The sequence below is a fragment of the Macaca nemestrina genome, chromosome 8 (genome assembly GCF_043159975.1).
Source record: "Macaca nemestrina isolate mMacNem1 chromosome 8, mMacNem.hap1, whole genome shotgun sequence".
Lineage (NCBI taxonomy): Eukaryota > Metazoa > Chordata > Mammalia > Primates > Cercopithecidae > Macaca > Macaca nemestrina.
In genome coordinates, this window is record NC_092132.1 from 145,626,182 (window position 1) to 145,652,717 (window position 26,536).

Here is a 26,536-nt window from a genome sequence, read left to right on the forward strand (position 1 = left end):
CTCATCACCACAAGGCCAGCTCCTCTGCATGTGGATCAGCAGTTGCTACACTGAACAGATTTGCCACATATACTTATATTTTCCTAAGTCAAAGCCTGTAGAGATTTAATTTCTCCCCATATCGACCTATTTTCGCACAGCTTCCTCCACCTATAGTCTCTTGTTTGCACTGTAAAAGAGTGATTTATAAGTGTCTCTAGGTGGGTGAATGGGAGCTGTAGCTAGAAAACAGTGGGATCGAACTGGGTTGGGTAAGGCTACTGATGGCACTGGGTCTCTAGTGTTAGATCGGTGGGAACAGGATTGCAAATGTAAGTGGTGCTGTGTCTCCTGACCTGTCACGAAACGCAGGGCTCTGGCCTCTCCTATAGTCTGATAATCCAGGTATGTGAACTAGGTTTAATCTGTTCAGATGAGGAATAGGTTGCCATGGCAGGCATTTTAAGCCTTTGCAACAATATTTAAATATTAGTTTTTCAACCTTTAATCCTCAAATTACTGTATAGCAGGGTAAATATTTTTATAGTATTTTGAACTACTTTTCCTCTTAGTTATGTTGGAGGCTGAGTCTTTGGCTTGGTTTCTTTATCTTTCTATTTTCTGGGTTTGTTATTTTTTGCTTTCTTATTTTTAAAAGGTATCACATTCTTCAGGAGAGCTTAATCAAACTTGTGGAAGCTTGTAATGACCAAACACATAACATGGACCGGTGGCTCAGTAAATTGGAGGCCTCTAACTGGCTGACTCATATCAAAGAGATTCTGACAGCTGCCTGCCTCGCGGCTCAGTGCATCGACAGGTAAAGTGCATTTCAGCATTCCTGAGCAGGACGTGCACTGATAACTAGACTTTGTGTTTATCCAGACATATGTTTATAGAGTATGTGAAAGTTTGCAGTAAATTACTGTGTAGGCTAGTCAACAGCATCCCATTATTGATGAGGTGCCTAGAGTCTGGCATTTAATAGATAATGTTTGTTTAATAGATAGGAACCATGTACATATACATGTCTTCCATGACACAAATTTTTAAGTACTAATGGACCTTTTTCTTTTTTCCATGACATCCTTAAATCATGAATTTGCCAATTTTTTTCTTAAACTGTGAAATAGAATGAAAGGAAGTTTTCTTATTTTTTCTTAGAGGAGCAAACTTACCTCCTTACTTTTGAAATATCAGCGAAAGGAAACATGTAATTTTGCTACACAATAAAATGATCCTTTCTAACCTCTGGGATATCTTATTTCAAACTATTTGATATGTGGCATTACATCTGGATCTCAAGTTGAGAACGCCTAATTGTAGTGATGTTGAGTGTATGAAGTGATTGTAGTTTATCCACTCAGTTAAAGGTTGCTAATCCTTGAGTCTTGTGGCAGAAGACTTGAACAGGGACAGAAGGATTGGCATAAATTCTTGCAGAAGCTTAGAATGCCCTTTCTAAGAAGGGGGTTCCCCTGAAACAATAGGTAGTGTAAGTGTTATCACCACATGGTTAGATGGCACTTTTCTTTGAGACTTTAACTTGTTTTATTGATGCTTCCAAATTAGGGAAATATATACGTAATTTGTTATGGTTAGAGAGAAATTCATAATAGAATGGGTTGCTAAAATCATGTGGTAAGTTAGTAACAGAACCATGAACAGGTATAGTCCCTTGGGGTCAAGATTGCCGGGCTATCCCTGTTCTTTTTGTTTTAGGCGTTAGGTGAAGCCCATTTAGCTAATAAACTGTGGGAATTAGCTACCAAGGTTCTGTGGCAGAGAAATAACAAATACACAGTAACTTTGTTAATACTGAGGGTTTTGTTTCTTTTTAACCTAAGTTTACCAGATTTCTCCTTACATTATGAGTACGGAGGCTTCTGTTTTCTTATGAAACGGGAATTGTAATAAACAGTTATCACCGCATTGTCTCAATTTGCAGCTGTAATAACACGACGATACAGATTAAGACACCCCTCAGTGCAGAATGCAGAACAGTTCTCATGATCTCCACCTTCCTTTCGTTTGAGCTGGCTGCCTTAAAGACAGAGGCTTCCAGACTCTTGGGAAGATTCAGGGTTTTGGTTTATTTTGCCATATTTGGGTCCCTTTTTCTGATATATATTAGCCTATTATTTTCACCTCCATACAAATTTGCCTTTATAATTAATTACTGAAACCATAAAAATAGACTTTAAGTGAATCGAATTCAGAATATCCCACAGATGATTAAGGTATATATGCAATATACACAGAAGCCTTAAAGTACATGCTCACCCCCCTCAGCCTAGTCATTAGGTTTTATCCTGAGAATGGGGTTGACCTAACCATAAGTGACTTCAAGGAATCTGTTACTTTAAATTAAGACCCCTGAAGGAATTCAACAGAAGACAAAAAGCTAAGTACATCTACAGTGTAACAAAAATTGACATAACCTAAATGTAAATTAAGTAAATTGCTAAGTACTATGGGATTAATCCTATAGGATTAAGTAAATTGCAGTTCATCACTTAATAGTATATTACACACACAGGCACACCTTGGAGATGTTGTGGGTTTGGTTCCAGAAAACCACAGTAAAATCACGCAATAAAGTGAGTCACATTCATTATTAATATTTGGTTTTCTAGTGCATATAAAGTTATGTTTACACTATAATGCAGTCTGTTAATTGTGCAGTAGTATTACATCTAAGAAGAAAAAACAATATACGTACCTTAATTTAAAAATACTTTATTGATATTTGAGGTTATTGGCCCTGGGAGAGGGCCTTGCCTCCCCATTGATGGCTGCTGACTGATCAGGGTAGTGGTTACTGAAGCTTTGGATGGCTGTGGCACTTTCTTAGACAAGACAGCAATGGAGATTGCCACATTAATTGACTCTTGCTTTCATGAAAGATTTCTCTGTAGCATGTGATACTGTTTGATAGCATTTTACCCACAGTAGAACTTGCAAAATTAGAGTCAGTTTTCTCAAACGCTGCCACTGCTTTGTCACCTAAGTTGATGTGGTTCTCCAAATCTTTTTTTTTTTTTTTTTTTTTGTCATTTCAACAATATTCACAGCATCTTTACCAGGAGTAGATTCCATCTCAGGATACTACTTTTCTTGCTCATCCATAAGAAACAACTCCTTATTCTTTCAAGTTTTATCATGAAATTGCAGCAACTCAGTCAAATCTTCAGGCTCCTAATTATTTATTTATTTATTTATTTATTTATTTATTTATTTAGGAGACAGGGCCTTGCTCTGTCGCCCAGGCTGGAGTATAGTGGCAGGATCACGGTGCACCACAGCCTAGAACTCCTGGGCTCAAATGATCCTCCCACCTCAGCCTCCCAAATAGTCAGGACTACTGGTGTACACCACCACACTCAGCTAATTTTTTTTTTTTTTCAATTTTTAATAGAGATGTGGTCTCTGTTTATTGCCCAGTCTGGTCTCAGACTCCTGAGCTCAAACAATCCTCCTGCCTCAGCCTCACAAAGTGCTGAGATTACAGGTGTGACCCACCCCCCCCCAGCCTTTTTTTTTTTTTTTCTCTTTTGGAGACAGTCTTTCCCTCTGTCACCCAAGCTGGAGTGCAGTGGCACAGTCATAGCTCACTGTAACCTCAAACTCCTGGCTTCAAGCAATCCTCCTGCCTTGGTCTCCCTAAGTACTGGGGTTACAGGCATGAGCCACTATGCCCCACCTTCACGTTCCACTTCTAATTCTAGTTCTTTTGCTATTTCCATAACATCTGCAGTGACTTCTCCAGTAAAGTCTTATGCCCCTCAAAGTATCCATGAGATCTGGAATCAACTTCTTCCAAACTCCTGTTGATGTTGATGTTTTTAACCTCCTCCCGTGAATCACAGATGTTTTTAATGACATCTAGAAATGTGAATTCTTTACAGAAAGTTTTCCATTTACTTTGTCCAGAACCATCAGAGGAATCACTAGCTAGGGCAGCTATGGCCTTAAAATAAAACTTGAAAGTTGAAATTACTCTTTGATCCATGGCCTGCAGAATAGATGTTGTTTTAGCAGGCACAAAAACAACATTCATCTCCTTGTACCTCTCCATCAGAGCTCTTAGGTGACCAGGTGCATTGTCAGTGAGCAGTGATGTTTTGAAAGGAATTTTTTCTTCTGAGCAGTAGGTCTCAACAGTGGACTTAAACTATTCAGTAAACCATGCTGTAAACAGGCATGCTGTCATCCAGGATTCATTGTTCCATTTATAGAGCACAGGCAGAGTAGATTTAGCATAACCCTTAGGGCCCCTAGGATTTTCAAAATTGCAAATGATCACTGGCTTCAGCTTAAAGTCACCAGCTGCATTTTTTTCCCCAACAAGAGAGTTAACCTGTCCTTTGAAAGCAGGCACTGATTGTTCCTCTCTAGCTATGAAAGTTCTAGATGGCATCTTCTTCCAATATAAGGCCATTTCATCTACACTGAAAGTCCATTGTTTAGTGGAGCTGCCTTTATCAATGGTCTTCGCTAGATCTTCTGGGTAACTCGCTATAGCTTCTGCTTGCGGCACTTCCTGCTTCACCTTGCACTTGTATGTTGGAGGGAGATGGCTTCTTTCCTTAAACCTCATGAACCAGCCTCTGCTAGTTTCCAACTTTTCTTCTACAGCTTCCTCACCTCTCTCAGCCTTCATAGAACCTTGTAGAATGGAGGAGAGTGAAGGCCTTGCTCTGGATTAGGCTTTGGCTTAAGGGAATATTGCAGCTGGTTTGATCTTCTATCCAGACCACTCAGACTTTCTCCATTTGAGCAGTAAGGCTGTGTCACTGTATCATTTATGTGTTCGCTGGAGAAGCACTTTTAATTTCCATCAAGAACTTTTCCTTTGCATTCACAGCTTGGTTAACTAGAGCAGGAGGCCCAGCTTTTGGCCTGTCTCAGCTTTTGACATGCCTTTCTCACTAAGCTTAATCGTTTCTAGCTTTTGATCTAAAATGAGACATGCTACTCTTCCTTTCATTTGAACACTTACCAGGCCATTGTAGGGTTATTAATTGGCCGGCCTAATGTCAATGTTGTTGTGATTCTGGGAATAGAGAGTGTCCCTAAAGAGAGAGAGTCAAAGGAACAGGGGGTTAGTGGAGCAGTGAGAGCACACACAGCATTTGTCGATTAAGTTCACTGTCTTATATGGACGTGGTTCGTGATGCCCTCAAAACTTGCAGTAGTAACATCAAAGATCACTGATCACAGATCACCGTAACAGTTGTAATAATAATGAAAAATTTTGAAATATTGTGAGAATTACCTAAATGAGACAGAGACACAAAGTAAAACATGCTGTTGGAAAATGGGTGCCAACATACTTGCTTGACACAGGATAGCTGCAAACCTTCCATTTGTGGAAAATGCAGTATCTGTGAAGAGCAACCAAGGGAAGCTCCGTGAATGAGCTGTGCCTGCGACTGTTAATATCCTAGTTCTGAAGATGACGTACAAACATGGAAGGCTACGAGTGTAGAATAAGAGTGAGAATAGAGGAAATTGCCTCTTATTAAAGCTCTATGTAGTATGTATGTACATGGGTAAAAACTGACAATAGTAACCAAACTGGAAGCTTTTGTGTGAAGGTGGTGGTTTTTATTTTTCCAAAGTTTCCTTCATTGTTTCAACAGAAAGGCGGAAGAAGGGGAGGGGAGAAGATATAGTAAATTTAGTTTTGGTGTTTTCTTTCATTCTCTTTAGAATAACGGGGTTCCAGACACTTATGAGTCTCATGATGCAGTGGTATCTTTACCACTGACTTTCTAGATTGACAGTTTTATGTTTGTTTTTTTCCTGTTGTCATCTTTCTCAAAGTGTGGTCTAGGTCTCATTTTCCAGATTGAATTACAGTTTCTGAAGGTGTCCTTATAGTCAGCTGATGGTGGAAAGGTAGAGTCAAAGTCAGAAAAATAATTTTAGTGTATGTCTGTAGGTTTGATGAGAGGAGGCTTTAACAGTGATTAAAGCGGAAAGGGTAAATGCCTTCTGTGGTAAGAACTGCTTTTTGGTTTTGTAAAAGGAAAGAAAAATTCAGCTGAAAGCTTCTATGAAATTGGTTACAACTTAAAGAGGTCTTGCCATGTGAAATTTGGGATTCATTATAGTCGTATTTTTTCCCAAGAGAAGCTTATCTATCGTGTGCCTTAGATTTAGATTCTGAACTCTACAAGTCAGAGCAGAATGTTGTACTCAATACACTGAATAGACCGGACTCAGTAGACTAAAATGTTGTACTCAATAAACACTTGCTACTAACAGAGTTCATTGACCGTGTCGGGCATTTCCCATTTGTACTCTTCCCTGATTTTCCTATCAGGGAAGGAGCATCAATATTGATTCATGGAACAGAAGGAACTGATTCCACACTCCAGGTGACCTCCCTGGCCCAGATCATCTTGGAGCCAAGAAGCAGGACCATTCGTGGTTTTGAGGCCCTGATTGAAAGAGAGTGGCTACAGGTGAGAAGAGCTGTTTGATTCACAGAGGAACTGCTCATTGATGCTGTGATCCTGGTTTGTGTGGTAGCTGACATAATGTGTGAATTTTTGATTGATTAAAATTTCTAAATGGTGTGTTTAATTTCCTGCAGGCCAGTTAATCTTTCTCCTCGTTTCTGGATGTCTCTTTGCCTGTATTCCTCACTTGACACTTCCTTCACTTGGCAAACTCTTGTTGGCTGTGCTTTGTCACATACAGGAGAAATACAAAGAATGAGAAGCATAGTGCGGTCTCCCAGAAGCTGGGTCTTGATGGATCAAGGACACAAGCATTCGGGGAATGGGGAGTGGGGCCTGTAGTTGCAAGGAAAGCACTTTAGCCCCTCTGCCTTTTGCTCATGCTGCTCCACCCTGTGAAGCTTCCTTCACAGAGAAAGCTGAATCATGTAATGTTGGATGGCTACCAAAATAAAGGTCTCATTCATAACGGGGATTGCTATCCTCCACGGAGATTGCTTTTGAATATATTTTTACTGTGTAACCTGGTAAATGATTGTATTTGAACACAAATGCTTACATATCTTGAAAGCAGACGTTTTTCTGGCAAAAAGAATATCTTGCCCTCTGGTTACAATTCACATTTATTATGTACTAATGTTGTTACGTACACCATGTCCACCCTGCCTGACAACTGACCTTACCTCTGTTTAAGTCAGACCATCCTAAGTTTATGCTCCATATTTGACGAAAGTCTGTTGAGCTATATTCCTCATGATGCATAGTAGACAGACAAATGAGTGTGACTGACTTATTTATATGTTATTTTAATGGATATCAAAATTCTATGAACCACTGTAAAATTTCTGTGGCATTACCTTTGTCACATACAGTAGCAGAAGGACCCAGAGACAAAGCAGATCTGTGAAATTCCTAGCAGAGTATGATTTGTGTTAAGGTCAGTATTTGGGTTCTGAACAAGACAGTCAAATGAGTCTTAAATTTACTTTGGTCAGTAGATGGCAGACTCTTGCCATTCTTTTTGGGAGAAGAGGGTAATTAAGGACAGCTTTATCTCCAGTAGAAAAGTACTCATAAAGATCTTTCAACCCAATAACTTTTCATATGTAATTAGAGATTTACTGTCAGAGCTGACGTTATAAAGTTGATCAGAGTTCCATATCTGTCTCCACTTAGGGTGAGGTTTGTATAGTGTACAAGACAATCTACAGCGTTAGATAGAGGTGATGATGATTCTTTGTTTGTACTGAGAGCTTATGTTCTTTGACTTTGCTCCAGATTTTGTAGACCTAGAAAGGTTTATTTTGTAAGTTTATTATTACTTAAGTTCATTATTCTTCCATAGGATATTCCAAGGGCAATGCAGTTCCTGTGGTCACACCTTAGCTGCACAGCCTCATTAAGGATTTGGAAGTGTGTCTTTTTCCTTAGTTGCTGCAACTATTTATTTTGTACCAAGAAATCATTAATCTGTACAACAGCTACCCTAATTATATGATGTTCCAGGTACTAGGAGTGTCACTGTAATTGTGTGTAGTGGTGTCGGTTCTGTGATTGTGTGTAGTGGTGTCAGTAGAATGCTCTGTCATGTGATCTCACCAGGATATGACTGTCACGCCTCCATCTTCCCCCAGGCTGGTCACCCGTTCCAGCAGCGCTATGCACAATCAGCCTACTGTAACACCAAGCAGAAGTGGGAGGCTCCTGTATTTCTTCTCTTCTTGGACTGCGTGTGGCAGATCCTTCGTCAGTTTCCCTGTTCTTTTGAATTTAATGAGAATTTCCTCATCATGCTCTTCGAGCATGCTTATGCTTCACAGTTTGGAACATTTCTGGGCAACAACGAAAGTGAAAGGTGAGTACGCTGCTCACGTGGGGACCTTTCCTTTTCCTTTGTTTTGGCTACTTTCTAAGTAGCCAAAATCTCCTAGGAGACCACGATTTGGCTCTATGTTAAAATTAGAGCCAAATCTAAGGCCACAGTTAATTATAAGTTAAATGATCTGAAGTATATTCTTATTATGAGACAATCTCATGCTAGGTGAGAGCGTGTCCTAGACTTTGTTCTGTTAGATTAAAATTAGTCCATACATGAATTAAGGGGCAATCATTTTAAATGTTAATTTCTTAACATAGGATCATAGTATCTTACATGTGCAAAAAGCCTTAATTTATAATTTAGCTCTTCCCTCTAATTTTATTAAGAAAGTAAGATCCAGAGAAGTTAAGCGACTTTTCCCAGGACATACAGCCAGTTGGTCATCAAAAGTGTGGCCTAGAGCAGTGATCCCCAACCATTTTGGCACCAGGGACCGGTTTCGTGGAAGACAACTTTTCTGTGGATTGGGTGGCGGTGGAATTGGTGATGGTTTTGGGGTGAAACTGTTCCGCCTCAGCTCATCAGGCGTTAGATTCTCATAAGGAGAATTCTCATAAAGGCACACCCTAGATCCCCCACATGCGCGGCTCCCAGTAGGGTTTGCGCTCCTGAGAGAATCTAATGCTGCTGCTGATCTGACAGGAGGTGGCAATACACGCTCACCTGCCACTCACCTCCTGCTGTGTAGCCGGTTCCTAACAGGCCACGGACCCTTACTGGTCCGTGGCCTGGGGTTTGGGGATCCCTGGCCTAAATTACAGGTCTTCCCCCTCTTGCTCTAGACTTTGTTACACCTAGAAACTGTCCTCAGGCAGAGTAACAAACTCACCTCCCAGCCCAGGCACCATCAAGTGTATAGGTTCATTTAGAAGATTCACATCAGAATGATTTTTCAGAGAGGTTGCCTGGTAATCTCCTTAGGGTACAATCACCAGGCTTCCTTGCCTCATTGCTGGCAGCCACCGTTTTCTAAAGCATGTGCTGCTTAGCCCTGGACTGTACTCTGGCAGGGAGGGACAGAAGGGATTGGCAATTTCTATAGCCAAGGAAGTTTGGAGAATGCGCATAATATCGTCTCCACTTAGAGGGTCACAAACACATAATCATTAAAGGCTTTAAGACACCCTTCAGTAAAGCAGTGTATATAATTTTAATTCAACATTTAAGAAATGTGTTTGACGATGAATTTTTTTTTTTTGGTGTTATACCTGTTAATATCCTCAGGACTAGCTTTCAAGAAGGGATCAAACTAGATTCCCATTCTGCTTCCCAGTTGGTAGAGGCTGCCAGCAATGCTGAATGGGAAGGATTCTGAAGTGGTGTCAGGCTCAGCCAGAACAAGTTCAGTGGTTGGCCGGCCATGGGCAGGGGGCACAGGGCTGGAGGCAGTGGGTACAAGAATGTCCTGTCCTTGTCATCCCTGGTTCCTGGGAACAGAGCGTGGGACATGCTATCCCAGCAGTTAAAGTCCAGTGCCACATAGGCTCTGTGATTATGTGGATTATTTTTATTGCTTGCTCAAAAAGAATGCACTAAGTTGCACATAGCTCATAAATAATGTGGTTTCAGAGACAAAACTGACTTTATAATAAAATTTCAATTTAAATAAATTCTTATGAGAATCGAATGTATTATCTTTTTGGTTGATGTAAGGTTTACCACAGGCTGTCTTTCAATCTGTGTTAAAATATATTTTTTTCTAAAACGTGCCAATCGACTGTTAATCCTTCTCTGACAGTTTATTACGGGATAAAGAGTGTTCCAGAGTTTTAGAATTATTATGAATCCTGTTCATTGTATGTGGATATAGATTAAATATGTATTTACATCAAGATTCACATTGATTTTTCATCTTTGACAATCTGTATTTTATGTACATGTAATTTATTTTCCCTAAAAGCTAAGTCTCTAAAGAATTTTAAGTTTTGTTTAAAATTTGACTCAACCTCCATTTTTAATATTAATATGGGTGTAAGAAGGATACAGTGGACTTTGGGGTCATGAGGGAGGTAATGGAAGGGGGACGAGGGATAAAAGATGACAGATAGGGTTCAATGTATACTGCTCAGGTGATGGGTACACCAGAATCTCACAGATCACCACTACAGAACTTACTCATGTAACCAAATACCGCCTGTTCCCCAATAACTTATGGAAAAATTAAATTAAAAAAAAAAACAAATTAGAGAGTGGTTATCAAACAGTGTGAATAATAAAGACCCTGGGGTCTATCCAGGCATTCATATTTGTAAGCTATCCTGTTTGTTTCTGCACAACAAGCCCTTTCTTATGGAAACTATAAAAATAAATAGGACATAAATGTCGAAAAGTGTCTAATTTTTGTGTTTATATTGTAGGCTTCTCAGAAACAAAAAGGTTAGTTTTTTTTATACTTAGCTATTTTTAATTAAAATAGAATACCAAATACAACAAAGGACTTTTGTGTACAGTCATGTTCTCTGGGTTAAGGTTTAACACCAAAGCTGATGTGACCAGACTCTGTTTTTATCCTCCTGCCAGCTTCTTGGTAGCCTGTAAAATACTCTTTGTTTTGTTGTTGTTGAGAGTTCTAATGCCGGGTGAGCTTTCTGACAAATCTATTTATTTTTCAACATTTTGTTTCTCTACTAAAAGTCTTACCTTCTGTCTTCTGCCATACTGAGAAGAAATCGTCCTAGTGAGAGGAGCACTTAATAATGGTGGTCATAAATGAATTACTTTAATGGCAGTGTTCTTTCTTGAGCAGGTGTAAGTTGAAGCTACAGCAGAAGACAATGTCTTTGTGGTCCTGGGTCAATCAGCCCGGTGAGCTGAGTAAATTCACCAACCCCCTGTTTGAAGCCAACAACCTTGTCATCTGGCCTTCAGTTGCTCCGCAGAGCCTTCCGCTGTGGGAAGGTAAACCGCGCATCCTTTGCAAACTTCCTAACGGTCAGGTGTCCACGCGGCTGCCTGTGGGTGTGTGCTGTTGGTGATATATGAAGATGATGAGCTGGACGTGGCCCTCAGACCTGTGTGAATTGTCATTCTCAATGTGGGCATGGTTCTTTCTTTCAAATCAGTTAGCTAGCCACACTTTTTTTGTTTTCAGTTCCCATTGAGAAATTAACAGTGTTTCTTTACATTGCTGTTTATGTTGGATATTTTTTCTAGATAAGAAAGTATATTACTCTTTGCCTAAGTATATTACTCTTTGCCTACCACCTAAGTTGGTAGGTGGTTGGGACATGAATAAATTGTAAGTTCCTCAGGGAGGGTTTCTGTCCCTTAATTAAGCAGTCATTAGGCTAGGTTCATGTATTAAACGGTATTAAAGAGTTACATGGCTGGGCATTCCAGTAAGTTTCTATAAATGGGTACAAAATACCATGAATTCAGTAACACAGATATTTCACTGTCCTTATGGGACTATATGCTTCATTTTTAAATCTAGTCTAAAGCAGATTTTTTTATATACACTGATTTTTCCAACTACTGAAGCTTAGCCCCTTAATAACCAAAATCTGGCCAGGTGTGGTGGCTCACACCTATAATCCCAGCACATTGGGAGGCTGAGGTGAGTGGATCCCTTGAGGTCAGAAGTTCAAGACCAGCCTAGGCCAACATGGTGAAACCCCGTCTCTACTAAAAATACAAAAATTAGCCAGGCTAATTGGGTGGTGCAAGTCCGTAGTTCCAGCTACTTCTGGAGGCTGAGGCAGGAGAATCACTTGAATCTGGGAGGCAGAGGTTGCAGTGAGCAGAGATGACACCACTGCACTCTAGCCAGGGTAACACAGAAAGACTTTCTCAAAAAAATAAAAATAAAAATAACCAAAATCTATCTAAACTGTATAGTTTTTCATTAAACAAAGACTCTGAAATACCATTTAATTTTTTAAAGTTAGTTTGAAGATAATAAGCACATATTTATTCGTGTTTATATTTAACAGCATAAAGTATATGTAACAGGAATGGTAGCTGTTTGGTAAATTAAACGGAATTACCATTAATGCCACTTGTTACACCGTGTTCTAGTATGTTATACTCTCAAAGGCAATTCATGTGTGGAAAACTATTTGCCCTTTGTGGAAATGGTCTCAGATTGCTTTGTCCTCTCAGTCTGAGACCAAGTCAGTTTCTGTCTCTTCTCTGGATGTCAGCTGTCACATCTAGTTCCTCTTGGCTTATCTGCCATTAGTGGCTTCCTTCCACCTAGTTCATGCTTCTAATCTTATCTATTGAAGCGTCCCCTAGTTAGCATTGTGGGGAAATGGCCTTAGATGGTCTTGAGGTTCTGGGTGTGAGCTTTAGTGCTTTGATTTGTGAAGGAATGGTGACTGCTCAGAACTTCTCTTTGCTTACTTTCGTGATGTTGTCACAGTCACAGTACAGGGTTTGTGATCTCTTAAATGAGAGGTTACAGTATTCTTCCCATTTAGGACTTCTGGGACAACGTACCTAAAAGCCACTGTCATGTTTAATAACTGAAATGAGCGTAGCTGTTCGGGAGAAAACCCCTATTGGGAGCTGGGTGGCCTGAAGGATGATTTAATTGCTTTGTACCAAACCTCCTTGTGGAGCTTAGAGATAAGTAATGGGATGAAATCCTTGTTCTGTGGATTAAGTCCTGCCATGCCAGAGTTTCAGTATGTGTTTCATGCTCCTCAACCTAGAGCTGGGAGAAAGAAGCTCTCTATTAGGTAAAATCCTATGGTAGGCATATATGTTGGATGAGACTGCTCTTCGGCCTTAAAATGCCTCTCTGCTGTTTAAATTTACATCACAGCTAACCATTAATATTTAGTAATTCCTGAATTAGAAGAATCAACATGGGCGGGTCAGGCTTTACGCTGTGGTTCTGCTTTCCCTTTCTGATAGAGCCTGACGTGTGACGTTGGGACCTGCATAGAAGAGCTCATTAGGACCCAGGCAGTTTGGTTTGTAGAGAGTGTTTTAATGAATCATAAAACCTTTGTGAACTTGCCAGCTGACGTGGTGCAGCCTGGAAGGTTTTCATGCCTCCTTCCTTGAGTATCTGTAAGGCATTATTTTGGTGTGATACAGTTAACATAGGCCTATGGAGAGGAGAAAATATTTCCTTTTGGTTCATAATAAAAGGATAATTATTATTATTTGGGGAAAGAAGCAATTGCCTGCAGAATTGAAAGATTGCCTCTCACGTAACAGGGAGAGAGGTGTGTGAGCGCATGGGCTACAGTTCAGGCTTTCAAATAACAACATATGTGGTTCTGCTTTTACCATAGTTGTCACTTTTCTGGTGAAAATGTTTTCACACATTTAAGGGATCTTACATGTCTGAGCAAAATTCTATAATTATAAATGATTTATATTGTGAAATTGGAAAATTTATGACATTGTAAATTATCATCTTGTTTTCCTGAATATATCGTAGAATGGTGTTTGGATCTATTTGATAATTTTGTGGGATGTTTCTGAAGAATCAGTGAGCATGTACATGCAAGTAGTGACTTCTCAGATATTGTATTCAGTTGCATCCTTTTCCGTACCTCAAGATTCCTGTATATTTTAGATTATAATAAAACACAGATGTGAGTTGTGGCAACAAAAGAAAAAAGAATATATAATACGTAAATTATATCTTATCCACAAATATAATTTTAATCCAGTGTTTATACCTTTCTTCCTTCTGTTTTCCATTCCTGGATTCAATAGGTATTTTCCTACGTTGGAATAGGTCCTCTAAGTATTTGGATGAAGCATATGAAGAAATGGTTAACATCATTGAATATAATAAGGAATTACAAGCAAAAGTCAATATCCTTAGAAGGCAGTTGGCAGAACTGGAAACAGAGAATGGGATGCAAGAGAGTCCCTGAAAGGTCTCCTCGCACCGTTTGCAAGGACCTTCCTGGGCCCGTGTCCACCGTTCTCTCCTTGTGCCCTTCAGTTCACTTTTACACAGTAGCCTTGAAGTGAAGGCTTTAGACGTGGGTCCCCTCTAATGTAATGGATTTCTCAATACTGTATGGATAATGAAACTTACTATCATAACTCACGTTTCATGTGGCCTGTTAGGCCCTGTCACTTTGGGAGCCGGGAGGAGGTGCTAGTCATTTTATTTTTATGTGAAATAGATGACCTATTTAATGCCATTTGTGTTTCATGCCATTTTATCCAAAGCTTTTTCTCTGCGTCCACTCTCCAAACAGCATTCCAGAGCAGCCAAGGAGACAGGTAATCTCTCTAGGGACTGTTTGGTGGTTTAAAAAAAGGGTCAGACTTTTAAACACTCTTACCATAGAAATGTTTTTCAAAATGGCAGCAATTGATAAACCAAGGATTTTGTGTTGAACAAGCCATTTCCAGTGTCTTTCACATAAAATAGCCATTTGCTTTAAAATAGTTTTGGACTAATGAAGCTGAATCTATTCTCATTCTTGTTTGTCAAGAAAGGAAAATCTGTTATTCAAGGTAAATTATTTCTACAAGGGTGATAGGTATGGTCCTCTGATATTTACATTAAGAAGAGTTAAATTTATTTTAACGTAGACACTAAAAGTATGTGCAATATAGAATTAAAGAAGGAATTTGTTACTGATTGAGAATTGTTACTGTTGAATTGGTTTTCAGGTTTGGACCATACATATACAATGTGTATCAAATGCTGGTTGTAAAATTAAACCATCATCTAGAATAGAGTTCTTTTGTTATAATCAAGTTACAAATACGGTTTTCTTAAACCAGAGATGCACCGCCCTTGTCTAAAGTTCTTATTGCACTGGTTTGTATGCGTATGTGTGTTTTATTGTATGCGGTTTTTTTTTTAATTTGTAAGTATTCTAAGAGTTTACTAATACTAAGGTTAAAATTTTCATGTTGACCTGAGCCTTTTGCAAATTTATTTTGGCTCTATTGATTTGTCCATTTTACGTTAGGCAAATACAACTTAAGTGGAGGGGGAAGTTTATGACTATAATATAGGTCTGTGTTTGAAACCTCAGAAACGTATTTGAGTGTTTCAGTGTGGGAGAAACAGTGATGGCCGTATTCACGCTCCGCTAGTCTGTGCCTGCAACGCCACATGTTTGTGGTTCGGTGTTTCCCTCCTACACTTCTGTTTGGTGACATTGTTCATTTTAACAAATACAACCAATTCTAGTTTTTCTTTAAAAGGGTAGTTTATGAGTAATCTTTAAAACCATTTCCATACCATCTGTATATAACCATTTAGAAGAGAACACACTACACTGAACTCTGCTTTAGAGCTGTGTGTTGAGCTAAAAATATTGTTTTTTAAAAATCGACTAGCAAAATCTATGGCCACACTGAGAAGCCTTTGAAAATGGCAAATACTTTTCATCACCAGTTGCCCAAGTTTCATCTTTCTTCTGCTTCCTCAGCCTTGTAGCAAAGGCTACACAGCAGCCCACAGTCCACAGTCTCTTTGGGAAAATTTGCCTGCTGCCTTCTTTAAGCTCAGTTTATTTTTGACTTACTTTCTTTGCTGTAGTTATGAACCTTAGGGCTTTAAAATCCCATGGCAAGGAGCATAAGAGATGTTCTCATAGCTCTGCATTGTGTGGAATGTCTATCTCAGTTTTGTAAAAAAAAAAAAAAGAAAGAAAGAAAGAAACAGCCCTCATTCTTTTGTGGTCCCTCAAAATTGCTTGATATGCCTGTTAATACAGCTGACCTTTTTGTTTTCTTCTCTTTTTGTCTCAAGATTATATATGAAGGAACCTTTTCTTCTCAGCTAACAGGTGTATAAGGAAAACCATCTAGAGAGTTTTCTTTAGAAGTGACTCCCATTAGCCTGGTGTGGTGGTGTGTGCCTATAATATAGTCCCAGCCACTAGGGAAGCTGAGGCAGAAGGATCCCTTGAACCTAGGAGGTTGAGGCTGAGTGAGCTATGATCGCATCAGGCCACTCCAGCCTGAGCAACAGAGTGAGACCCTGTCTCTAAGTAAAGAAAAAGCCAGAAGTGACTCCCACTGCTTCTGTTGATCAGCCATAGGGCTTCCATGGGTAGAAACTTGCAAGGGAGTTTGTATTAGGCCTGGTCATGCAGAGATGATGTACCATCAAGGTAGACCCGTCTTCCTGATGCACATTTGCTGTGCGAGCCAGAGTACAGTCATAGCACGGTATTCGCATTTCGTTTGCGCTGTCTTACTGAGACAACAATCTATACTGTTTTGGCAAGTTTGCATTTTAGTATTAATTTACAATTAGGAATTGTCCAAACTTCAGATCTGTTTACAGGTTGTAAAAATCAACTTTGGTATCAGTGTATGTTCAAAAGTATCATTTGGTAATCCAAATATTTGAGTTTTCCCAAAGCCAAAAACTGTCAAAAATAAGTCCATTATCAATATAATTTGAAGAGGTTTTTAGTAGTACTGTTAAGTTCGTCCTTTCTTGGATGAGAAGAATAAATGACATGGATACACTCCTGAGAAGACACTTGTTAAACGTTGCATTGGAGAGTTGCCTTTGATAAATGTGGCATTAAACACTTGAATGAAGAGCACGGTGGCAGAATGAGTGAGCAAGCGGATTGCCCCGGAGGAGCCCATAATAATCACGTGAGAGATCATCAGATTCCTGCGTATTCAGCGTCTTCTCTATTCATGTGGAGTGAAAGCTGGTTTTTATATGGGAGATACATAAAGTAGGCCCTGCAAAGAATATTTTTAAAATACAAGGATCATCATAATCCTCTCATCGAACATATAAGGATCCTCAGATTTAAATAAGTACTTTTTTTTTTTTAATCAGAAGAACATTGTTGGTTGATTATATATTTTTAAAAACCTGAAACTTTTTTGGTGGCAGGACCTTTCAATAAATAATTGTTTGGTCAAAAAATTTTATTTTGATTTTATTAAATGGGAAGAAAGCACGCAGAAATAGTAAAATTCAATAGGTTTAAAACTCTATAAATGTATTTTATTTCCAAGAAAACTTAGGGTCTCAAAGCAAGATTTTAAAGTGATTTTTGAGAAGACTTGGGGGGACAATAATAGACATTCATGTCAAATCCCATATGGGGGATTTTAAAACATTTCTTTGAACTTTGAGACCTGACTTAGAGATGGAATTTTATTGCTTTTTGTTTTAAAGGATGAAATTTCGTGGCATTTTATTCTTTGATTCAGTGAGTATTTGGTTTATGTTAAATAAAAAATCAGTATCATGGAAAAGATTTGACCATAATTTAGTCTCCTTAAGTGAAAAACAGGAGTAATGTTTAGTTGCACTTTGAAAACTCTGCTTAAAGGCATAACTCTTGTAGTTGTCTGGTTTCGGGAATAGCTGTTTGAATTGTCAGTCTAAAGTAGGTCATCAGGTTCACTTATTATCAGACCTTGATCTGGGATAAAGGTTTTGGTATTTGCCCACTTCTAGATAGAATGAATGAAAACAACACAAGGGTTTTACGAGCACTCTTTATCAGAAGGGTATTTCCTGGACCAAAAATGGGCAATAGTTACAATAGTTGATCCTCTGTTCTGGAGGCTTTGACATTTATCAGAGAATGAAGTCATTCAGTACATTTGATAAAGTGTTGTTGTTGTTGTTGTTGTCGTTGTTGTCGTTTTAATTGAACTGAAGAGGTTCAGAGAACTTTCCAGGTTTATACTATACCTCAAGACTACATAGATTAGCTACTGCTTATTCTTTCACATGGGCTAGGCCTGTTCTCCTCCTCCAGACCTAGTATTCTAAGTTGTTACCACATAGTATTTTTATGTTACCCACCATCTTAAAGAACATTATAAGACTCATTTCTCCATTTACATTTATTCTTAGATGATAAAATATATACTGATACTATAACTTTCTTATAGTATCAGTTTTCTTTATTTTCTTGAATAAAATTGCTTCTACCTTTGCTTGGTCTTTATAATCCACTGTCCACAGCATCTTCCTTTAAACCAGTAGTCCCAGAAGAGACCCTCTGAAATTCTAGGACTGGGTATTAGAATGTCTGAACTTGTTATCTAAATCCTTTTTAAGAAACTTAATGTCCTAGCTCTTGAACTACACTGTGGAACAATAGTTTGTGCCCAATTTAGTGGAAGATAATGAGGCTCACTGTAAACACTACATTGTCCTGCAGAGTAATTCTGATGAGAATTTACTGACTTCTAGAGCCATTCTCTTTAACCATCTGCAGGTCTAAGAATTAACTATATTTGTGATTTGTAATAAAACTGAGTTGTACAGCACTGCCTGTGTATGTCTGGCCAACACATTTACAATGCACGTTATCTTTGGAGAGGTGAATTACTCTACAAAATATACCCTAAATCTCATTGTTTAAAACCTTATTGATCTAATACCATCTACACAAAAACATGTTGTACTTGCAGAACTTAGTTTATAAAAACAAAGAATGTGTATTTCTTCAATAGCCGGGTATTCGGATTGTTCTCTTGATATATTTGAATGTGACTCTTGGATTTAAGTGCACTATTATTCATGGCTTACACAGTAAAATTGCACTGTATGGCAAATGTGTCTATAATGTATGCCTTGCTAAAACCTCAAGAGTGCTGTAAGGTATAGGTTTCTATATTGTGAACCTGTCTACACACACACACATATACATATAGTCTTAGGGGAAAAAAAAAAGCTGAACTTTTGTAAGTCTGTGTAACATTTTAATATTGTTTGTAATATTCACTAAGTGATAATTTCATCTATATCCTATAACTGTAATCATTCACCTTGGGTTGGCCAGTTTGTCAAGCTTGGTTTACTGAATCAAGAAACAGTCTTGTCAAATGCGGTACTGTTCTTAGTGTGTGATATTTGTGTATGGTGTTCCTCTGCCTCAGAGGACAATTGCACAGATGGCTAATGTTAAATTTCTATAGACAATAGTAATAAAATTTGAATATATTTAAGTGCTAATAATTTAAACCTGTGGGCTTATTTTAATTTTTTTCAAATACTGGTGAAGGTTTGGATGGTGTTTCAATTAAATCTGCTATATGTTTTTTACCTTACATTTTGAAAAAATTGAGATGTGCAAAAAGGTTGCAAAATGGTACACCGATCTCCCTAGGTTGTTCCTAGATTTAATGATTGTTCACCTAGACTGAATGATTGGTAACATTTTCCACATTTGCTTTAATACCACGTATGTGTGTGTGTTACACTGTTATTTTGCTGAAACATCTGGGTTAGCTGCAGACATTGTGACCCTTCTAAATACTTCACAGATATCACCCAAGAATTAGGATTATGTATTCTACATATTACTGATTTAGTATGTATTAATATAAACAGATGAATCAATGAGGGTAAAAGGAAAGCTCTTTCTAGAGTAGAATGCCAGCTATTAAATGTAGAAAGAAAATGGAATTAGCCACTATTTGGCAAATTATTACAGTAATCATTGACTTAGGCAATGCCCATTAGTGAATGGCAAAACTAGCAGGTGATGAAAGTTTGTGAAGAACAGAATATAATCTCCAAATAGCCTTCCACAAAATACTTACTAGTTACAAAGGAGAAAATACTAACTTTATAGTGAAAGGAACTGGTGGATATCACCTTATCTCAGGAAAAGTTAACATCATTAGTAATGGGACATATCAACATCATGTGCCTTCTGATATGATCCATCCAGAAACAGCACCACTGTTGGAGGGAAAAAGCAGTCTTAGGAATTCTGTAGTTTAAAATCTTATATTTAGATCTTAATCCATTCTGCATTAATTTTTGTATATTGTGTAAGATAAAGGCCCAATTTCATTATTTTGCATATGGATATTCAGCTTTTCCCAACATTTTATTGAAGAGACTGTCCTTTTCCCATTGTGTGGTCTTGGTATCCTTGTTGAAAATTATTTTACCACATATATATTCATTTCTGTGCACTCTATTCTGTTCCATTGGTCTATATGTCTGTGTTAATCACTGGAAGGCCGAGGTGAGAAGATCACATGGGGCCAGGAGTTCGAAACCAGCATGGGAAACATAACAAGACCCTGTCTCTACAAAAAATAAAAAATTAACCAGGCATGATGGTGCTCATCTGCAGTCCTTGTTACTCAGAGGCTGGAGTGGGAGGATTGCTTGAGCCCAGGAGTTCCAGGATACAGTAATCATGCCATTGCATGCCAGCCTGGATAACAGAGCCAGACTTTGACTTAAGAAAGCAGATCACTTATTTTGCATTTAAGTTTGTCTGATGCTAACATTGAAAAGTAACTAAATGTATAGACAACTACATCCTTCAATAATTATAATGATAAACCCTAGGAAAGGGTGAAAGTCTAATTTCCATAGATTCAGATGTTCAGTTATAACAAAAATATGAAGCATACAAACAAATGAGAAATCTGGCTCATTCACAGAAATAAAATTAATTGAAAGGAACTATCCTTAAGGAATCCCAGACTTTGGACTTACTAGACAAAGACTAAATGATTGTCTTAAATATGCTCAAAGAGTTAAAAGACGACTAAATGAAATCAGAGAAATGATGTCTGAACAAAATGAGAATATCAATAAAAATATAAAAAGGAACCAGGTAGAAATTTCGTAGCTGAAAAGTGCAATAACTGAGACAAAAAATTCACTAGAATGGTTCAATAGTTTGTTTGTTTGTTGTTGTTGTTGTTTGCTTTTTTTTTTCTTTCTGAGACATAATCTTGCTTTGTTGCCCAGGCTGGGATGCAGTGGCATGATCTCAGCTCACTGCAACATCTGCCTTCTGGGTTGAAGCAATTCTCCTGCCTCAGCCTTCCAAGTAGCTGAGATTACAGGTGCATGCCACCTCGCCCAGCTAATTTTTGTATTTTTGGTAGATGAGGTTTCACCATGTTGGCCAGCCTTGTCTCAAATTCCTGACCTTGTGATCCACCTGCCTCGGCCTCCCAAAATGCTGGGATTACAGGCCTGAGCCACCACGCCCTGCCTTCAGTAGTTTTTGATCAGGCAGAAGAAAGGATTAGCAAATTTGAAGATATAACTATTGAAATTATCTAGTCTGAGGAGCATAAAGAAAAGGAATTTTAAAAAGTGAATAGACTTAAAGATTTGTAGGATACCATCAAGTGGACCAACATATGGTTTATGAGAGTCCTAGAAAAAAGCAAAAAATTATTTTAAAAATAAGGGCTGTAAACATCCCAGATTTGATGAAAGACGTAAGTCTACAAATCCAAGAAGCCTCTATAGCCTCTACGACAACCTCTAATACCACAAACTCAGATTCACACCAAGACACATTATATGAAAACTATCAAAAATCACCAAGAATCTTGAAAGTAGCAAAAGAGAATCAACTCATCACATTACAAGGGATCCTAAATGGAATTATCAACTGATTTTTAATTAGAATTCATGGAGGCCAGAAGACAATGGGATGATATACTTTAAATGTTGAAAGAAAATAACCTGTTAACTGAGAATTATATATCCAGCAAAACTGTCCTCCAAAAAATAAGGGAGAAATTAAGACATGCCTAGATTTTTAAAAAGCATAGGAAGCTTGTTACTGCGAGATGTGCCTGACAAGAAATGCTAAAGGGAGTCCTTCAGTGAAATGAAAGAACACTAGACAGTAAGCTGAACCCGTGTGAAGGAAGAAATATCTTCATGACAGATAAATTATAGGGCAAATATGAAAACCAGTATTATTATAACTTTAGTTTATAACATCACTTTTTATTTTCCATAGGAATTAAAAGACAAAAACATAAAAAATATTATAAATCTGTTAGGAAGCTTGTTACCACTAGATTTGCCATACAGGAAATGCTAACAGGAGTCCTGGAAGGTGAAATGAAAGGATGGTAGACAATAACTCAAACCTGAGTGAAGAAATATTTCTGTTTGCTATGGTTTGAATATCCTCTCTAAAATGCATGTTGAAATTTAATTGCCATTGTGATGGTATTAAGACATCAAACCTTTAAGAGATGATTAGGTCATAAGGGCTCTGCCCTCATGTATGGATTAATGCCATTATCATGGGAATGAGTTAGTTATTATGGGAGTGGGTTCCTGATAAAAAAGATTCTGAAGTTCAGCCCTGATCCCTTTTCTATCTCACACACTCTCTTGCCCTTCCACCTTTTGCCATGGGATGAGGCAGCACAAAGGCCCTCACCAGATGCTGGGACCATGCTCTTGGACTTCCCAGCTTCCAGAACCTTGAGGCAGATAAACTTCTTTACAAATTATCCAGTCTGTGGTACTCTGTTATAGTAGTGGAAAAATGAACTAAGACATTGGTAAAGTAAATACAATGGCAAACATAAAAAAAAGTATTATTGTAATTTTGGCTTGTAACTCCACTTTTTTTTTCTAAGGAATTAAAAGACAAAGGCATAAAAATAAATCTGTTATTGAGCACTCAATGTATACAGATTTGGGACATCAATAACAAAGGGCATGGGACAGAGCTGTATAGGCATATGTTTTTCTATACTATTAAAGTTAACTTGGAATCAGTTTAGATTAGACTGTTTAAACTTTAGGTTGTTATGCATAATGCTTATGGTAACCACAAGGAAAATATCTATGGGAAACACAAGAAGAAATGAGAAGGGAATCAAAAGATATCACTACCAAAAATAAACACAAAAGACAGTTGTTATGGGGGAAATGAGGGGCAAGAAAGTAACAAAACATACAGAAAACAAGTAACAAAACAGCGGAAGTAAGTCCTTATCAGTGATTACATTAAATGTAATGTAGTCCCATGTATGCAAGGCTGATTTAACATTTAAATCAGCCTTCAGTTCAGCCAGTCAATTAATGTATTCCATAATATCAAGACTAAAGAAGAAAAGCCACATGATCATATCAGTAAATGCAGAAAAAGCATTTCACAAAATCTAACACTTTAAAACTCTTAGTAAACTAGGAATATAGTGGAACTTCCTTAGTTTGATTAAAAAAAAAAAATCTAAAAAAAAGTCTGCAGCTAACATACTTAATGGTGAGAAGCTTGCCTGCTACTACCAGGAACAAGACAAGCATGTGCACTCTCACCACTCCTTTCAACATTGTATGGGAAGTTAAAACTGATGCAATAAGACAGAAAGAGGAAATAAAAAGTATACAGATTGGGAAGGAAAAAACAAAACTCACTTTGTTCACAGATTATATGATTTTTCTATGTAGAAAGTCTAAAAGAAGCAACCATAATCTCCTAGAACTAATAAACAGTTATAGCAAGGTTGCAGGATACATGGTTAATTTACAAAATTCAATTGCTTTCCTGTCAGCAACGAACAAATGAAATCTGACATTTAAAAATATCATTTACATTAGCAGCTTCCCAAAATTAAGCACTTAGATATAAATCTAACAAAATATATACAAAATCTACATGAAGAAAGCTACAAAGTTCGGATGAAGGAAATCAGAGATGAACTAAATAAATGAGATATTCTATGTTCACGGATGGGAAGAATCAATATTGTCAAGATATCAGTGCTTCTCAGCTTGATCTAGATTCCATGCAATCTCAATCAAAATGTTATTTCGGCCGGGCGCGGTGGCTCACACCTGTAATCCCAGCACTTTGGGAGGCCGAGACGGGCGGATCACGAGATCAGGAGATCCAGACCATCCCGGCTAACACGGTGAAACCCCGTCTCTACTAAAAAATACAAAAAACTAGCCGGGCGAGGTGGTGGACGCCTGTAGTCCCAGCTACTTGGGAGGCTGAGACAGGAGAATGGCGGGAACCCGGGAAGCGGAGTTTGCAATGAGCTGAGATCCGGCCACTGCACTCCAGCCTGGGCGACAGAGCGAGACTCCGTCTCAAAAAAAAAAAAAAGTTATTTCGTGGATAATGACAAACTAATTCTGAGGTTTATGAGACGTAAAACCTATAATAGCCAACACAATATTGAAGGAGAAGAACAAAGTTGAAGACTGACAATACTCAACTTCAAGATTTATTGTAAAGCCACGTTAATCAAGACTGTATTTCTTGCCTAGCTTCTGGTACTTTGCTGGCAGTCTGTTTCATTTATGGCCTGTAGAAGTATTACCTTGATCTCTGCCTTCATCTACACATGGCAAACTCCCTGTGTGCATGTCTCTGTGTTTAAATTTCCCCTTTTATTTCCTGGTCTTTTTGGATTATATCACACCCTAATGACCTCATCTCAACTAATTACATCTGCAATAACCCTATTTCCAAATAAGGTTACATTCTGGGAGTTAGGACTTCAACACGTGAAGTTGCGGCGAGGACACAATTAAACTCATAAGAAATACCATGGTAGTGAATAATATTCTATCCTCAGCAGAAGTATTACAGACAAGAAATGCATAGCAGTATACAGAATGTATACATTTTGGTGAGGACAAATCACTCCTTCATGATAAAAGAGGTACAATGTAATCAACCTTTTACCAGGTGACTGGCTGCTTCCCACCTTCAGAAAAGAGTGCCGTATCAAGAACTCAGCATTAGATTCTGGTGTTGATAGGTTGGGTAGTCAGCAGTGGCAGTAGTCAGATTGGTCTTGCCCAGAGGATGTCCATGCTATGCGTAGCTTCCATCCCTACCACATGACTACTTTGTATTTAGTTCCATTAACCAGGACCTAGGGTGGCTGGAGAAAGAGGCTGACTGATCCTTTGACTCTATGACCCATAGGATGTGTCAGTGTGTCCACCTGATTGTTGAAAACCTCCTCTGTATTAGATTCCCTTTGGTGAACATTCACACTGGACTATAAAATCTTCACACTCTATGCCCAGTCTGAAAGGTGTATTTAAAATACTTCTTTAGTCTTCCTTGACATTAACCTTCCAATCTTGTTCTTTATAATTTCCTGACCAGGCAGCCAAACCATTAGTCACTGTCCATGAATTGATGTAGATAGGTACTTTGGGCCATCTCCAATGCCAGAAAAGTGAGCAAATATATCATTAAAGTTATTTGGAATATTTCTGCTCAACAGGTCCAATTTTTTTTTTCCTCTGTGAGCTGGTCATAAGGAAATCCTCAGGACACCAACGATGCCAGCTAAAGGAGAGTAGGCAATGCAGCCGAAGTAAGTGTGAAAGGGATCGGAATCACCTGCGCATACAACTTTCTAGTGCATTCTGGACTTGCTCAAGCGCCATCCACTATACCATTTCCACTTGGGATGGATTGCTGTTGTATGCATCCAACTGTTTGGCTTGGAAAGTCAGAAAATTCCCAGTTCATAATGAGTACCTCAGGTTGCATGAGTTCTTGATGACCCATGGTCTAAGAGCAAGCCAAAAGCTGTTTTTCAGAGAGAAAATGGTAATCTGCAGAAGGGGGCATTGCTTTGCTGCAAAATCTTAGAGTTCTGGATTGTTACCTACTGGGACTTGTCAGAAGCTACCTACAGCATTCTTATTTGCCACAGACACCAAGTATCACTAGATTGCTGAGTAGCAATGCAGCTTGCACTGCATTCTAGATTTGTTGCCTAGATTTCTCTTGCTCTCGTAGCCACTCAGAACCAGCAGACTGATGGGTTACTTTACAGTAACTTAAGTGGCTCTAAGAAGTATACTCAAATGTGATATATGTTGCCTACAAAATCCAAAAAGGCTCATGATGCATCACTGCACTTGGTCTTTAGTAATAGGTGGTACAAGGTGCAGCAACTTCTCTTTCATCTTGGATATCTTGACATTCTCCAGACCATCCCTCACCAATAACTTCATCAAAGTGGCAATGCCCTGAATTTTTGTGGGGTTTTTTCTCTACCCTCTGCCTTGCATATGTCTTCCTCAGACATCTCAGGTACTTGTTACTTCCTGTTCTTCAGATCCAGTCAACTTCATGTATTCAATGAAGTGGTCCGGTGTGATAGTCTAAGAATGTCAAAACAATGGAGATTTCTACATTCTATATATGGCAGAGACCAGGAGTGTTGACATAGCCCTGGGGCAAAACTGTGGAAATAGACTCATGGTCCTGCTAGGGAAAAGCAAACTACTTCTCATGATCCTTGACAAAATAAATTTTTAACACATTTGCCATGTCTATCCTTGCATTCTAAGTCCCAGGGACTGAATTCATGTACTCCGGTAAAGGTAGAGACAGATTCCTGTCACTTCCTACACTGCTATCTTCTTGATGTCACTCTTGAGGTTGAGACTTCACAAGATAGTACCTGTCCTCCTAGGATTTACTGCCACCACCCCTCAAGGATTCTATGACAATGAATATAAATAGAATCAAATCTCAACATGGTTCCTGCTGTAGTTCCCCAA

General features: G+C 38.5%; 1 protein-coding gene across 1 annotated transcript in view; it reads left to right on the top strand.

Moving 5' to 3' along the window:
- The window catches only part of LOC105491174 (myotubularin related protein 9), a 43,206-nt gene extending 23,984 nt beyond the window's left edge, over positions 1-19,222 (top strand). Inside the window, exons 6-10 of the mRNA XM_011757336.2 lie at positions 638-799; positions 6,311-6,452; positions 8,084-8,304; positions 11,075-11,226; positions 14,005-19,222. Coding sequence (XP_011755638.2) covers positions 638-799; positions 6,311-6,452; positions 8,084-8,304; positions 11,075-11,226; positions 14,005-14,168 — 841 coding nt within the window. The 3' untranslated portion in view covers positions 14,169-19,222. The remainder of the gene's footprint in view (positions 1-637; positions 800-6,310; positions 6,453-8,083; positions 8,305-11,074; positions 11,227-14,004) is intronic.
- The last annotated feature ends 7,314 nt before the right edge of the window (positions 19,223-26,536 follow it).